Source organism: Colobus angolensis, unplaced genomic scaffold, assembly GCF_000951035.1.
Source record: "Colobus angolensis palliatus isolate OR3802 unplaced genomic scaffold, Cang.pa_1.0 Scaffold248, whole genome shotgun sequence".
Taxonomy (NCBI): Eukaryota; Metazoa; Chordata; class Mammalia; order Primates; family Cercopithecidae; genus Colobus; species Colobus angolensis.
The window spans coordinates 2,549,312-2,565,168 of NW_012115688.1; the positions used below are offsets into that span (position 1 = coordinate 2,549,312).

Below are 15,857 nucleotides of genomic sequence, written 5' to 3' on the forward strand. Positions count from 1 at the left end.
ACCTTAGCCTCTTTAAGTGCTGGGATTACAGGCATGAGCCACCGTGTCTGGCCATCTCTAATTATATTATTTTTCTTTAATTTGTTCATGAGAGTTCCACTCATTTTTGCTTTGTTTTCATGCTAAAATGGCCTCATCTTCCTGAGTGCCAGCAGCCACTCCAGCTAAGGCCTTGGGAGAGCAGTGTCTGAGGGCTCAGGGTTCCCCTTTAAGCAGCAGTTCCTGAAGCAGGCTGGGTTCCAGTCAGGTAAGGGAGATTTTGTACAGATTCCATAATTCCCTATTTCACATGTACCAGTTACGGTCATGGTGTCCACGCTGAGGGTGCGATCTGCTGGGATGATGCAGGGTGTGTACCATTTATGGTCACAGTGTCCACGCTGAGGGTGCGGTCTGCTGGTCTGCTGGGGTGATGCAGGGTGTGTAGCAGTTTTGGTCACGGTGTCCACGCTGAGGGTGTGATCTGCTGGTCTGCTGGGGTGATGCAGGGTGTGGTGTGTGAAAGAGAGACTGCACATTGTTGGTACACACAGCATTTCCCAGTTTCTAGATGCAGCTCGTGAACTGTGTACATGAGGGAAAAGAAGGCAACCACGAAGGCCTGGGTGGGCTCATAAAGAATCAACACTCACTTCCTTAAGTATTCCAAACCATGACCTCCACCCAGAATTGTGTTGTTTAGGAGCAAACGCTTGGTCTCTAAAGGCTGTGATGCCCATGGCAGGAGTCCGGGGATTCTGCCTCAGGCGGCTCGTCCAAGTGGATTTTATAATGACGGTTCACACAGGGAACAGCACTCACATCTCTGAAACAAAGCTTTCAATTTCTTGTAAACCCATAGGGGCCAGCTCCCTTGGCCCTAGGGGCAGCCAGAAGTGTCTTACAGATATCCTGGGGCAAAATTCTGTAATTGCACCTCAGGGTACCCATTTGGGCTTGTCACTTTAATGATCCCACTGCTGATGACATTTCTTAAGGTTAGATTCATTTTTGTACCTCACCCTAATCAGACATCCAGGTCTGGATTTTCTCCTCACCAAATACAAGTGAAATCTTCAAACCTAAAAACCATGTGAAGCCTGGCATCCTTTGTGATAGGGGCTTGGAACATACTAAACACTTAATAAATCATCTTTGCCTTCTTTTTCCAAACAGATCCCAAATCAGCAAAGTGGAACTGTTTAGATCATTCCAGAAGCTGCTAAGCAGAATTGCAAGGGACAAGTGGCCAGACTCCCTCAGGTGATGCTATTGACCTATGTTTTCTCATATTTAGGAAGACATCTGTTTTGATTCTGGCTTCTGAGTAGCAAGAAGCTTTGGCAGGAGTAGTGGTTCGGCAAGCCTATGGCACTTACTGTTGACCACAGGTTCTTCTTTCCCCATAACCCTATTTGCAGGTACGTGCATGATCTGAGATACAGAGGATGGGTAGTTCCGTGGTATAGAGTTATAAAAAACTAAGGATAGAACTGGGGCTTGGCCATTCCAGACCCTCCTTTGATTCCACCTCTAGATGGAGATCACTGTGGAAATGGAGTGTTCTAAGAGCAATATATTCTGTTACAAGTGTTACTCTTCTCTTTTCCTTTTGAACTTGCAGCTCCATGACTTAAATTGCTCTTCAAACAAAAATGTAGAGAACTTTAAAACCACTCTTGGGAACAAGTAGGTGGGTGCAGTGACGTTCTGACAGTGACCATCTAGAGTTAGGTGAAGTCTCACAGGTGAAGGACACAGTTCCCACAAAACTGCCTTCATTTCAGACACCTGCCACAAGTTAAGGAGGGCCCCGAACCACCCATACTTCTGACCAGCTGGCTGCAAATTTGAGTGTCTCCACTCCCCTTCATGTTCAGTTATTCACTAGAACATCTCTCAGAACTCAGAAAAGCACTGTAGTTGCCATTAAAATTTTATTATGAAGGCTACAGATCAGTACTAGCCAAAAGGAGAGAGGTATAGTAAGGGGTATAGTAAGATATGTGAGGGTCCCAAAGGCAGAGCTTCCATGTCCTCCGGACACATCACCTTCCCAGCACATTGCTGTCCGTCACCAACCAGGAATCTCACTCAGACGTCAGTGTCCAAAGTTTTTGTTGGAGTTTCATTAGCTATTATGATTGATTGAATTATTGGCCACATGATGTGATTGAACTTAATCTCCAACCCCCTCCTCTCCCAAGAGGTCAAACTGATATCACGTGTCTCAGAGCCCTAATTCTCTACGTGGCTGGTCTTTCTGGCATGACCAGTATCATCCTGAAACTATCTCGGGGGCCCACCATGAGTTACCTGGTCAAACATAAACTCACGTGTGATCAGAGAGATCTGCCATGCATGACAAAGACACTTCCAGAAACTCCAGAGTTTAGAGGCTCCCAGGAACTGGTGACAAAGACCAAGTGAATCCTTCATTATATGCTAGTGGGGAAAATAAGGAGTAGCTAGAAGCTTCTATATGAAGAGGCTGGCCACTTGTCATCACCATCATGCATACTGAAGTGATGCATCTGTGGTCAGTTGGCTTCTTTCTTGGGTTTCCATATATTCTATAAGTCAAATCTGAATTGAGGTAAGGAGATAATTCTAAGACGGAGTTTTGCTCCTGTTAACCAGGCTGGAATGCAGTGGTGCAACCTTAGCTCACTGCAACCTCCGCCTCCCCAGGTTCAAGTGATTTTCCTGCCTCAGTCTCCAGAGTAGCTGGGATTATAGGTGCATGCCACCACGCCCGACTAATTTTTTGTATTTTTAGTAGGGATAGGGTTTTACCATGTTGACCAGGCTGGTCTTGAACTCCTGACCTCAGGTGATCCACCCGCCTCAGCCTCCTAAAGTGCCAGAATTACAGACGTGAGCCACCATGCCCGGCATGTTTGTTTGTTTGTTTTTGAGACAGGGTAGCTGAGACGATTAAGGGAAGTGTTGCATATGACCAAGAGCCTAGTTTGTAGTAGGGTTTTGATAACTGGTAGTTACTTTTTTTTTTTTTTTTTTTGGGAGACAGTGTCTCACTCTGTCGCCGAGGCTAGGTAATACAGTGGCACAATCTTAGCTTACAGGAACCTCCGCTTCCCGTGTTCAAGTGATTCTCCTGCCTCAGCCTCCCAGGTAGCTGGGACTACAGGTGCCTGCCACCATGCCCAGCTAATTTTGTATTTTTAGTAGAGACGGAGTTTCACCATGATGGCCAGGCTGGTCTCAAACTCCTGACCTCAGAGGATCCGCCCGCCTCGGCCTTCCAAAGTCCAAAGTGCTGGGATTACAGGCATGAGCCACCATGCCTCACCTGGAAAACTTTTAAACCAAAAAAGTAGACAATTATTTTTATTTGATCTGATTCCACTAGGACCATAGAAACCTAGAATTCTGTTCATTCTTAACTGTTTTAATTCACGTTGCTGTCTCATGAATTCCCTCCAAAGGAGACAGAGTTGCTCTAGGAAAGTGTCAGAAGTCAAAATAAAAATATAAAGACAAATCTCTAAATTTAATGTTTTATTTGGGATACAAGAATTGAAATTCAAGACATACACAGACTGGGTGGTCTTCAGTATGTCTGAAGAACAAAGGGAAGGTTAAAGGCTTTATTTTTCAAAAAAGAAATGTAAGATATTGTTCAAGAAAGTACAGTGGCATGAGTAAAGTTATGAGGAGCTGCCAAGTGACGGCTTCGGGTAAAACTATTCTTACAGTCTGCAGCAGGTTGGTTCAGTAGCTGCTAGATAAAACTGGCAGGCAATTTTAGCAGCCAGGCTTGCAGAGAATGCATTCTTGGAGCAATGTTATGCGCCCTGAGTGCTTTTTACCCCTGGCTTCTCGCCTCTGTTTTAGTTGAGTATGACAAGAATAACGTAGTTTGTATGATCCACTTTCACAAAAGCATACTGAACTCCTCTTCCTAAGTCTCTCATTACAAGTCTGTCCAGTTGCTTGCTCAGGTGTCTGGTGGCCCCCAGGGTGTGCTATTCAGTAAGAATCTGTGTATTTGGTGGCCTGTGTGCATTAGGGTGCAGAAGCTGGATACCTACCAAGATTATAAGGAGGCTGCGTCCTCTTACCAGGAAGCCTGGAGCACACTCCGGAAGCAGGCGTTTGGATCCTGGATCAGAAACCCACCGGATTATCACCAGTTCAAATGAGAAGGAAATGTTTGCTCTGGTAGCAGGACCCTTCATCCTGAACTGCCTTCCTTCACACAGGACAAGTCTTAGCTTTTTTGATGGTTAAATCAGGGAATATTCTTTCTGAGCACTGCATCTCTGTTGTGTAATACAGATGGAATCTGGAACTTAGAGCAGGTTATACTTGATTGAAGTAGCTCTCTGCTAAAATGGCATCTCACTAATGACCTCGCTATCTGACTTCCATTGTGTTTTATTGCTTCTCTAAAATATGAAATCAGGGTTTGGAACATGATGCTTTAAAAGTACTCCACAGCAGCTCTGTTTTATGGGTTCCTACATTGATTCAGCAAATATTTATTGAGCTGAAATGATGTTTGACACTCTGCAAGTTTTACAGCTTTGCCTAGCAGAGCGAACATACATTTTGTATTCCCAGCCTTTCTTCCTTCGGGGAGCCATTCTTTTTCCATTCTTGAGTCATCCTGCTCTGTGCCTCAGACTTGGCTGAAGCTAACCTTACTCCCTGGCTCTAGGAATAGCCTGTGAGCCAGCCCTGGACTTCCCTGGAATTGTTCTCAGAGGTATCAGGAAAGGCTGTCTGTTTTGATCTGGAGCTGTAAGAGTCATAATCGTGGGACTGCCGGTGGCCATCTTTTCCTACTACCTAGAGAAAGCCAGCAAAGAATGAAGGCAACAAAGGAAATAGCCAAGAGAATCAAAGATCTAGTAACACTGTTTAGATGCCTGAAGCCAGTGCCCACCCTAGACATCAATTATGTGAGACAAATTCCTATCGTTATTTTGATTAAGCCTGTTTGTGTTGGTTTTCTGACTTACAGTTGAAAGAATTCTGTCCAAAAAGCCAAAAGGTGGCCAGGTGAGGTGGCTCAGGCCTGTAATCCCAGCACTTTGGGAGGCCAAGGCAGGCAGATCACTTGAGGTCAGGAGTTCAAGACCAACCTAGCCAACATGGTGAAACCCTGTCTCTACTAAAAATACAAAAACAAGCCAGGCATGGTGGTGTGTGCCTTTAATCCCAGCTACTCGGGAGGCTGAGGCAGGAGAATTGCTTGAACCCAGGAGATGGAGGTAGCGGTGAGCGAAGATCTCACCACTGCACTCCAACCTGGGTGACAGAGCAAGACCCTATCTCAGAAAAAAAAAAAAGCCAAAGGCCCTACAGCAAATCAGCAATAGACCCAGCAGCCAATCCTGTTTTAACTAATGTCGAATGTTTAACACTCAACTTTAGACTTTGAATGATTGACTGAAAATGGAAGCTCCCATGTTGGGGTTACTCAAGGTCCTTATTGGTTCTTCAGCATTTTGTGGCTATATTTTTTAATAACAGCTGTATTGAGATATAATTCACAGACCATAAAATTCACTCAACTAAAGTATACAATTTAAAAGTTATTAGGCCCAGCACGGTGGCTCACGCCTGTAATTGCAACACTTTGGGAGGCTGAGGCAGGCGGATCACCTGAAGTCAAGAGTTCAAGACCAGCCTGGCCAACATGATGAAACCCCGTCTCTACTAAAAATACAAAAATTAGCTGGGCATGATGGTGCACACCTGTAATCCCAGCTACTTGGGAGGCTGAGGCAGGAGAATTGCTTGAACCTGGGAGGCGGAGGTCAGAGGTTGCAGTGAGCCAAGATCACGCCACTGCACTCCAGCCTAGGTGACAGAGTGAGACTCTGTCTCAAAAAAAAAAAAAAAAAAGTTTTTAGTATGTCCACAGAGTTGTGCAACCATCAATTTTAGAACATTTTCATCACAAATTTTGTGCCTGTAATAGTTTCCTAGAGCTGTTTCTTAACGAAGTACCACAAGCTGGGTGGCTTAAGACAACAGAAATGTATCCCTGGCCGGATGCAGTGGCTCACGCCTGTAATCCCAGCACTTTGGGAGGCCAAGGTGGGCAGATCACGAGGTCAGGAGATCAAGACCATCCTGGCCAACATGGGGAAACCCTGTCTCTGCCAAAAATACAAAAATTAGCCAGGCATAGTGGTGCATGTCTATAGTCCCAGCTACCCAGGAGGCTGAGGCAGGAGAATCTCTCAAACCCAGGAGGTGGAGGTTGCAGTGAGCCAAGATCGTGCCACTGCACTCTAGCCTGGGTGACAGAGCAAGACTCCGTCTCAAAAAAATAAAAAGAAATGTATCCACTTTCAGTTCTGGAGGCTAGAAGTCCAAACAGGTTGTTGGTGGGGCTTCCGCTTCCTCTAAAATCTTTAGGGCAGAGGACCCCAGCCCCGGAGCCACAGATCATTACCTGTCTGTGGCCTGTTAGGAACCAGGTCGCACAGCAGGAGGTAAGTAACGGGTGAGCACGCTAAGTTTCATCTGTATTTACAGCCATCCCCCATCGCTCACGTTACTACCTTAGCTCCTCCTCCTGTCATACCAGCGGTGGCATTAGATTCTCATAGGAGTGTGAATCCTATTGTGAACTGCGTGTGCAGGGGATCTAGGTTGCACACTCCTTATAAGAATATAATGCCTGATGATCTGTCACTGTCTCCCATAACCTCCAGATGAGACTATCTAGTTACAGGAAAACAAGCTCAGGGCTCCTACTGATTCTACATTATGGTGAGTTGTGTAATTATTTCATCATGTATTAATAATAGAAATACAGTGCACAAGAAATGTAATGCACTTCAGTCATCCCAAAACTATCCCCTATCCCCACCCCCAGATCTGTGGAAAAATTGTCTTCCATGAAACCAGTCCCTGGTGCCAAAAAGGTTGGGGACTGCTGCTCTAAGGAAGACTTTTTCATGCCTCGGGGACTGCTGCTCCCAGCAATGATGTATGGCAGTATGTGCCAGGTGTTGCCAATTATAGAAGCTCGTTGAGCCTTGGATGCTGCTAACATCGCATGATGCACAGGACAACTGCCCTGTCCCCACCCCCACTCCCTGCAAAGAATTATCTGGCTTAAAATGTCAGTCATGCTGAGGTTAAGAAACCCTGCTTCTAACAATTGTGTTTTAAAGTCACTTGAAATAGTTCCTCTCTAGTTATTGCTCCAAATCTGCACATAATTTTACTTTACTTTCAGTTTTTAGGGATGCCTTTTTAAAAATTATGTAAAATGTTTGTATGATTCCAAAGTTGAAACTAGTTTGTTTGTTTTTTAAAAAAATAGAGACGGGGTCTCACTGTGTTGGCCAGGTTGGTCTTTAATTCCTGGCCTCAAACGATCCTCCCATCTTGGCCTCCCAGAGTGCTAGGATTACAGGCATGAGCCACCACGCCTGGCTAGAACTAGTTTTCTTTGAAGAAAGGTACATTCAGATGTCTTTCATCCTTGTCTCCTCCCTGGTTTTTTCCTTCCCTCTAACAGTAGCCATTTTTATTAGTTGTTGGCATATCATATATGCAACAATTTGTATTTCTGCCACTGTATCTTTTGGATAGTCTTAGAAGTGGGATTGTTTGGTCAAAGATTAAATAAACATATAATTTGCTTGATTTAAATATATCTTCTAAGTTCTATTTCTAAATATAGTGAATCCAAAGAAAGCAAAGCACAGAACACCATTACAACATGCCATTTCTATTAAAAAAGCATGAAAGAGGCCGAGTGCAGTGGCTCACGCCTATAATCCCAGCACTTTGGGAGGCCAAGGCAGGTGGATCACCTGAGGTTGGGCGTTCAAGACCAGCCTGACCAACATGGAGAAACCTCGTCTCTACTAAAAATACAAAATTAGCCGGGCATAGTGGCGCATGGTTGTAATCCCAGCTACTTGGGAGGCTGAAAAAAAAAAAAGCATGAAAGATAGGTAACTGTTTAGCTTGTATATACTAAAGTATCTATGAATCAACTTACAGAAACCAGTCATCAAACAGGACAAAGGATGGCCAGGGTCCAAGGAGTGGGAGGGAGACTTTTAACTGTATACCCTTTTAAAATTTTGAACCATGTTAATATATGCCTATTTTTTAAGTAATTTTTTTAAATGAAATAAAAATTAATGGAAAAAGGTTTCTCTATTTTAAACTGCATTAACACCAGAAAACACATAGAGGCGATGTTGTATAGGGAAGAGGAATCTCACAAGCTGCTTTAGGCAGCTTAATTCCACAGAATTACTGTCTTGTGGAATTTGGCTCTTTCAGGGAAGTTTACACTTTGAGCCTTGCTGTTTATTCTGTGTCCATATGTGGGTTCTAGTGTTATGACTGTGTTGCATAATTTGTATTTTCTTAATAATTTTCAAAACTTGGCTTGATTTAAATAATTGTGTGTATAGGTTTCATGTAGTCACTTCTGCATAGGGTTAAATGCCTTGTTTTATGGAGTTGATCAGTGCCAAGCATGAGCTCACTGTCTGGGGAAACGAGGCTGCTATGGAGATGATGACTGACCCTGGCTGCCAGTGCCTCTGGTCGGAAGAAATGCAAGCCCTGTCTGATTTGGTAGTGTCTGTGGCTGGGGGAAAGCTGCCTCCACCTGGACCTTGGCAAGACTTTTTGGATTTAAGACAGTGTTCTGAGCAAGCCTTAGCCAAAGTTTTCCAGCTCCTAAAACCCAGTTCCCTTCCTGGCTAGTTAAATGGCTTAGGACAGTGTTATCTTTTCAACTGCCACTGCCTCCTGAGATGGTGTCTGGGAAAGCCAGAGGAGCTGTTAAAATGAATCCCACCACAACAGAAAAGCTATTGAAACCAGGAGACAGCTTCCAACTGGAAAAATACTTAGTATATAAGTGCTTACTTTCCAGAGCTCAAGCAGCTCTTTCCATAGGCAGTTATCCTGAAGGAATGGTTAGATACAGAAACAGCCAAGGAGACAGATATTTTAGACCAAGCACATTTATTTTCCAGAAAGAGTAGTTTTTTTAATACCCCATACTGAAGAATTGTTGACCTTCACGTCCTATAAACGTGAATCCTTTTAAACCTAAACGTGTCTGTATTGGGGCTGAGACTGACTTGCTGTAACACTGTCCAGATGAATCCAAAACAAATCTTTATACCTGTGGTCCAAAAGTGGTAGGAAAATTCTGTAAAGACTTAAGGGCTTCAGGCAAAGTTGTTTGAATTCAATTTTTATTTCTTAAAACTGGGGACCCAAAATGAATCAAAAGGGACAAATATCAGATGAGTGGTGACTGCCTGATGTGGTGGGGGTGGGGAGCAGGCGGTCGAGTAGAAAGAGGCCTCTGGAGGATGGAAACATCCTGTGTTTTGATTGGAGCGTTGATTATATTGGTGTAAACATTTGTCCACATTAAGTCTACATGTTAATGTTCGTGTACTTTACATAATTATACCTCAATTTTAAAATGCAAAAAAAACAAAAACATGGTCCTTATTACTTGGTGTAGTAGAATAAAACTGGACCTAGATACTCAAGCAGTTGTGTCCTAGTACCAGTTCTGCCACTAACTTCTATGTGGATGTGGGGAAAGTATTTAACCTCTGCTTATAACTTCTCATCTGTCCTACGAAATTAGATCGTCGCATTTAGGATGCTCAGTGTTTTTCAACTGTTAGGTAGGATTCTCATAAAAATTATTAATTGGATAGATAATACAAAGAAAAATTTTCTCTGGGAAACTGCCCACTGATGCTGTGACTACATATGGCCTCAGTCATGTTGGTGACAAGGGAGGGATGGAAATAACTCTTGTTGCCCAGGCTGGAGTACAATGGTGCGATCTGGGCTCACCGCAACCTCCACCTCCTGGGTTCAAGCAATTCTCCTGCCTCAGCCTCCCAAGTAGCCGGGATTACAGGCATGTGCCACCACGCCCGGCTAATTTTGTATTTTTAGTAGAGATGGGGTTTCTCCATGAAGGTCAGGCTGGTCTCGAACTCTCAACCTCAGGTGATCCTCCCGCCTCTGCCTGCCAGAGTGCTGGGATTAGAGGCATGAGCCACCATGCCGGCCTGAAAATAACTTTTGGCTCAGTCTACTAACCTGGGCTCTGAATTTGAGTATGGATGTTTTGCCCCTCCTTCCTATGAGCCAGTAGGGTTAGGAATCAGCTTTTAGAACAAGCCTGTCCAGCACTGCTTTTCAGTGACCACATGCAGGAAAATGTCTCTGTGGGAGGAAAGGGAGTGGCAGAAAGTCACTCCAAGTGGGACCCAGGCTGCCAAATGTTGGTCTCCAGCACATGTTCCCTGTACTTTGGGCTCAGCTTCCGAAGGGGAAGAGCTCACAATGGAAACAGTGATGGCCATTTGCTCAGGCAGCCAAGAGAATGAAAAGCACATTGAAACTAAGCAGTGTCTCCACGGGGAGGTACGGTGGGCCCCTTGTGGGTGAAACCAACCTGACAACAGAGCAGGATCACAGAGCCTATTCCCAGCGTCTTTCTTCAGTTCAACAACAAGACCTTTCTGTGCAACCTCTCAAGAAAGCTCTGGGAAATGATACTGTGGGCAGTATTACTAAGCTTTACCCAACAGTGGAGGCACGCTCAGTCCAGTTCACCCGTTTGCTCTGAATTCGATTTTGTTAATTGAAAGCAAAGAGCTTTTCTTAATGTAAGTTTCAGGACCTGCATCCCCTAACCCAAAGTTTCATCAGCTTCCCTGTTTATTGCTGCCTCTTGTGAACTGTTTTGACCTCCAGTGAATACCTTTTCAGCTGGCATTTTCATGCTGTACTTTTGTTCTTCAGCTTACCAAGTGCCACTGTGAATGTCCTTCTTTACTAACATGTCAGTAACTGCTGAGCTGTGAAGCCAGCTGACAGTGGGAGAAGGCAGCCTTGGGGTGATGGAGTGGCAAGTGCAGTTTAAACCAGCTCCGATGACAGTGCTCACTCACCTGTGCTAAAGCAGGTAGGTGGTGCAGCCTGGCCCTGTGCCTCCTTCATGAAAGATGAGAGCTGCTATGGTCTGAATGTTTGTGTCCCCCGCACATTCCTATGTTGAAATCGTAACTCCCAAAATTATGGTATTAGAGGTGGGGTCTTTGGGAGGTAACTGGGTCTTTGGGAGGTGATTAGGTCTTCAGAGCAGAGTCCAGCCAGGCATGGTGGCTCACGCCTGTAATCCCAGCATTTTGGGAGGCCAAGGTGGGTGGATCACCTGAGGTCGGGAGTTTGAGACCAGCCTGGCCAACACGGTGAAACCCCACCTCTACTAAAAATACAAAAATTAGCTGGGTGTGGTGGCAGGCGCCTGTAATCCCAGCTACTCTGGAGGCTGAGGCAGGAGAACTGTTTGAACCCGGGAGAAGGAGGTTGCAGTGACCTGAGATTGCGCCATTGCACTCCAGCCTGGGTGACAAAAGCAAAACTCCGTCTCAAAAAAAACAAAACAAAAAAATGCAGAGCCCTCATGAATGGGATTAGTGTCTTTATCAAAGGGATTCCAGAAATTCCCTACCTCTTCCGCCATGTGAGGACACAATGAGAAGATGGCTGTCTATAAACCAGGAATCAGGCTCTCACTAGACACAAATCACACCTTGATCTTGGACTTCCCAGCCTCCAGAATGGTAAGAAATAAAGCTAGATTGTTTATTAAAACTATTCAGTCTGTGGTGGTTTGTTACAGCAGCCCAAACAACAAGGGCCCACATGGCTTACTATTTTGCTTGCATATACTTTAAGGGAATTATTTTCTAAAATAAATGGGCCAGGCACGGTGGCTCACATCTGTAATCCCAGCACTTTGGGAGGCCAAGGTAGGCAGATCACTTAAAAGTCAGGAGTTCAAGACCAGCCTGGCCAACATGGTGAAATCCCACCTCTATGAAAAATATAAAAATGAGCTGGGCGTGGTGGCAGGCGCCTGTAATCCCAGCTACTCTGGAGGCTCTGGCAGGAGAATCTCTTCAACTTGGGAGGAAGAGGTGGCAGTGGGCCAAGATCGCACCATTGCACTCCAGCCTAGGCAACAAAAGTGAAACTCTGTTTCAAAATAAAATAAAAACTAGGCCAGGCATAGTGGCTCACGCCTATAATTCCAGCACTTTGGGAGGCTGAGATGGGTGGATTACCTGCAGTTAGGAGTTCCAGACCAGCCTGGCTAACATGGCGAAAAGCCGGCTCTACTAAAAATACAAAAAGAAGCTGGGCGTGGTGGTGCATGCCTATAATCCTAGCTACTCAGGAGACTGAGGCACGAGAATCTCTTGAACCTGGGAGGCAGAGGTTGCAGTGAGCTGAGACTGCGCCACTGCACTCCAGCCTAGATGACAGAGAGAGACTCTCTCCCCAAAAAAATAAAACATATTAAAACTAGCTGGGCGAGGTGGCATGCACCTGTAATCCCAGCTACTCAGGGGGCTGAGACAGGAGAATCATTTGAACCCAGGAGGCGGAGGTTGCATTGAGCCAAGATTGCACTACTTCACTCCAAGCTGAGCGACAGGGCGAGACTCTGTCTCAAAAATAAATAAATGATAGTGTGTAGACTACAGTACAATGGTCACAAACGCAATCTTTTCAGGAGTAGGAAACTTAAGGCAGGTGGAATGAACTGGAACCATTTTTGTTGTTGTTGTTCTAGCTGATTGTTGCTAGATCTTAAAAATTTTTTTCAGAAGCAAGACAATTAGATATTTATATACATGTCTGTGGACCACATTCAAACAAAGGCCTTTAATTCTCACTGTCTGGAGTAGCAAAATAAAGATGGGTTTGGACATTAGAGCAAAGCGTGAATTTTGGCACCAGGATGTGCTAGTTGTGCGATGTTGGGTAGGTAACTTCATTCTCAAAGGGTCAGTGTCCTCACCTTTGAAATGAGGGCAGCTCTGCCCACTTGGCAATGGGGTTGTGACAGGTATAGGAGGACTGTCGACCACACATGCAGTGACTAGCACTTAGGAAACTCCAGCCAAGGTCGTCTGTCTGCCAGCTTCTAAGTGACGCCTTCCAATTTGCTAGTGCCAATTTCCAGAGCTTTTGCTAATAAACGTGACTGTCCTCAGGACAAGCTTATTGGGCAGATGTTTGTAGAGTGTCATGCTGCACACCAGGTGTCTGCACATGTGTTTGTCTGCACCCCTCCATCCCACATCGGGAAGCAACAGCTCCAGGTGAAGGAGCAAAGCGGTTGATCACAGAGGTGTATGTGGATCCTCCTTCCTAACTGTGGCTTTGCTTCCTCAGTGTCAGCCACCAGGATTGGTTTTAGGTATGTTAGGCTGTTCTTGCATTGCCAAAAAGAAATAGCTGAGACTGGGTAATTTATAGGAAAAGACATTTGCCTGGGCAAGGTGGCTTACACCTGTAATCCCAGCACTTTGAGAGCCCAAGGCCGGTGGATCCTTGAGGTCAGGAGTTCAAGACCAGCCTGACCAACATGGTGAAACCCTGTCTCTACTAAAAATACAAAAATGAGCTGGATGTGGTGGCTCACACCTGTAATCTCAGCACTGGAAACCTGAGGTGGGTGGATCCTTGAGGTCAGGAGTTCAAGACCAGCCTGACCAACATGGTGAAACCCTGTCTCTACTAAAAATACAAAAATGAGCTGGATGTGGTGGCTCACACCTGTAATCTCAGCACTGGAAACCTGAGGTGGGTGGATCCTTGAGGTCAGGAGTTCAAGACCAGCCTGCCGGGCGCGGTGGCTCAAGCCTGTAATCCCAGCACTTTGGGAGGCCGAGACGGGCGGATCACGAGGTCAGGAGATCGAGACCATCCTGGCTAACATGGTGAAACCCCGTCTCTACTAAAAATACAAAAAACTAGCCGGGCGACGTGGCCGGCGCCTGTAGTCCCAGCTACTCGGGAGGCTGAGGCAGGAGAATGGCGTGAACCCGGGAGGCGGAGCTTGCAGTGAGCTGAGATCCGGCCACTGCACTCCAGCCCGGGCGGCAGAGCAAAACTCCGTCTCAAGAGAAAAAAAAGAAAAGATGTTTAATTGGCTCACAGTTCTGCAGGCTGTAGAGGAAAAAGTGCTAGCATCTGCCTCTGGGGAGTGCTAGCATCTACCTCTGCCTCTGCTAGCATCTGCCTCAGGAAGCTTTACTCATGATGGAAGGTAAAGTGGGAGCAGGCGTCTCACATGGTGAAAGCAGGAGCAAGAGAGAGAGTGGAGGGAGGTGCCACATACCTTGGAATGACCGGATATTGTGAGAACTATCACAAAGACAGTACCAGGTCATGAGGGATGTGCCCCGTGATCCAAACGCCTCCCACAAGGCCTCACCTCCAGCATTTAGGATTACAATTCAACATGAGATTTGGGCACGGACAAATATCCAAACCATAAGAAATAAAGATGAAAAAGGGAATCAAGTTGTACATTTTAAGGCCTTCCTTTTTTCTGTTTAATGAAAAATAAGTCTTTTGAGAATAAGAACATTTATATTGCCTCCCTCCAAATTCTCCTTGAAAGAGATCCTCTGGCCACCTTTGGGATTGCACAAGCCTGTCTTAAGACCTCTTCGTGGCCAGTGTGTTTCAGCTGCTGCTGCAAAAGTAAGATGTGTTGGTGCTTGTTAAGTAGGCTCTCAGTTCCAGGTAAGAGCAGTCATACACCTCCTGGATGCCATCAATGTGCCAGGCATTTTGCTCTGCACCTGGGGTACAAGGATAAGGGAGAGTCCTCATGCTGCTCCTGACTAAAAGAAGATGGGCAAGTGACTTCGCAATGGAAGAGCGCAGTGTGAGGATGACTGTGACAAAGGTCTAATACCCAACCTGGGAGAAGGGTGCAGCGTTCTTAGCAAAGAACTGGTGAAGGGGAAATATTAGTAGATAGCAAGCAAAAAGAACTGGGGGTACATGTGGGGACAGTTTAGAGGGAAGGGTATTTGCAGTGGAGAAACATCATAAAGGCTAGAGGTGATAGCACAGCATGGCTGGGCTAGTGGAGTATGGGAGACGCTGGGGATGAGGCTGAAGGTCACAGCAGGAAGGACTCTGAGTGCCTTGCAAAGGAGAATAGTTTTATCCTGACCACTCCGCACTTCAGGGATTTTGAGAGATGGGTGCTAAGATGAAGTTACATTTTAGAAAATTAACTCTTTGCTGTAGCAAGAACAGACTGCAGGAGCAGGGATGGTGGGGAGGAGACCATAGTTAGGGGATTACTGTAGTAATTTCAGGAGAAATGATGAGGCCCAGGCAACAGGGGCTTGAGGAACCACAGGGAGGGGCTGACTTCAGAAACAGGCAGAGGGCGAGGCGAGTGCAGGGAGTGGAAGAGGGAGTGGTTGAGGATGACTCCCAGGTTATCGTGTTGGTGACAGAATGGAACGTTATGCCGTGGATTGTGAAAGGAGACCAGGAAGAGGAGCTGGTTTTGTGGGGGGCCAGGAGATGTAGGCAGGAGATGTACCCAGTTTCAGAGGTTAAGATTTTGGCAGGATAAGGGCCTAGAGTGGGCATTTAGAGGGACTGGTTTAGTGCTCAGGAGAGAGATGGGATTGAGATAAAAATTTTGGAGTCATCATTAAAGACATGGGTTAGATGAAGTCATCTACAGAGAATGTGCAGATGGAGAATGGGACAGTGGTGAGGAGGGAACCCTGGGGGAAATGGAGACTTCAGGAGCAGGTAGAAAAGCATAGAAACGGGCTGGGCGCGGTGGCTCAAGCCTGTAATCCCAGCACTTTGGGAGGCCCAGGCGGGTGGATCACAAGGTCAGGAGATTGAGACCACGGTGAAACCCCGTCTCTACTAAAAATACAAAAAATTAGCCGGGCGCGGTGGTGGGCGCCTGTAGTCCCAGCTACTCTGGAGGCTGAGGCAGGAGAATGGCGTGAACCCGGGAGGCGGAGCTTGCAGTG

General features: G+C 45.9%; 1 protein-coding gene across 2 annotated transcripts in view; it reads left to right on the forward strand.

Annotated features, from left to right (window-relative positions):
• ADAT1 (adenosine deaminase, tRNA-specific 1) overlaps positions 1–4,358 on the forward strand; it is a 29,671-nt gene extending 25,313 nt beyond the window's left edge. For both annotated transcript variants that reach the window (XM_011945990.1, XM_011945991.1), the window contains 2 exons: positions 1,156–1,242; positions 4,013–4,358. In XM_011945990.1, coding sequence (XP_011801380.1) covers positions 1,156–1,242; positions 4,013–4,145 — 220 coding nt within the window. In that variant the 3' untranslated portion in view covers positions 4,146–4,358. The remainder of the gene's footprint in view (positions 1–1,155; positions 1,243–4,012) is intronic.
• Positions 4,359–15,857: the final 11,499 nt, after the last annotated feature.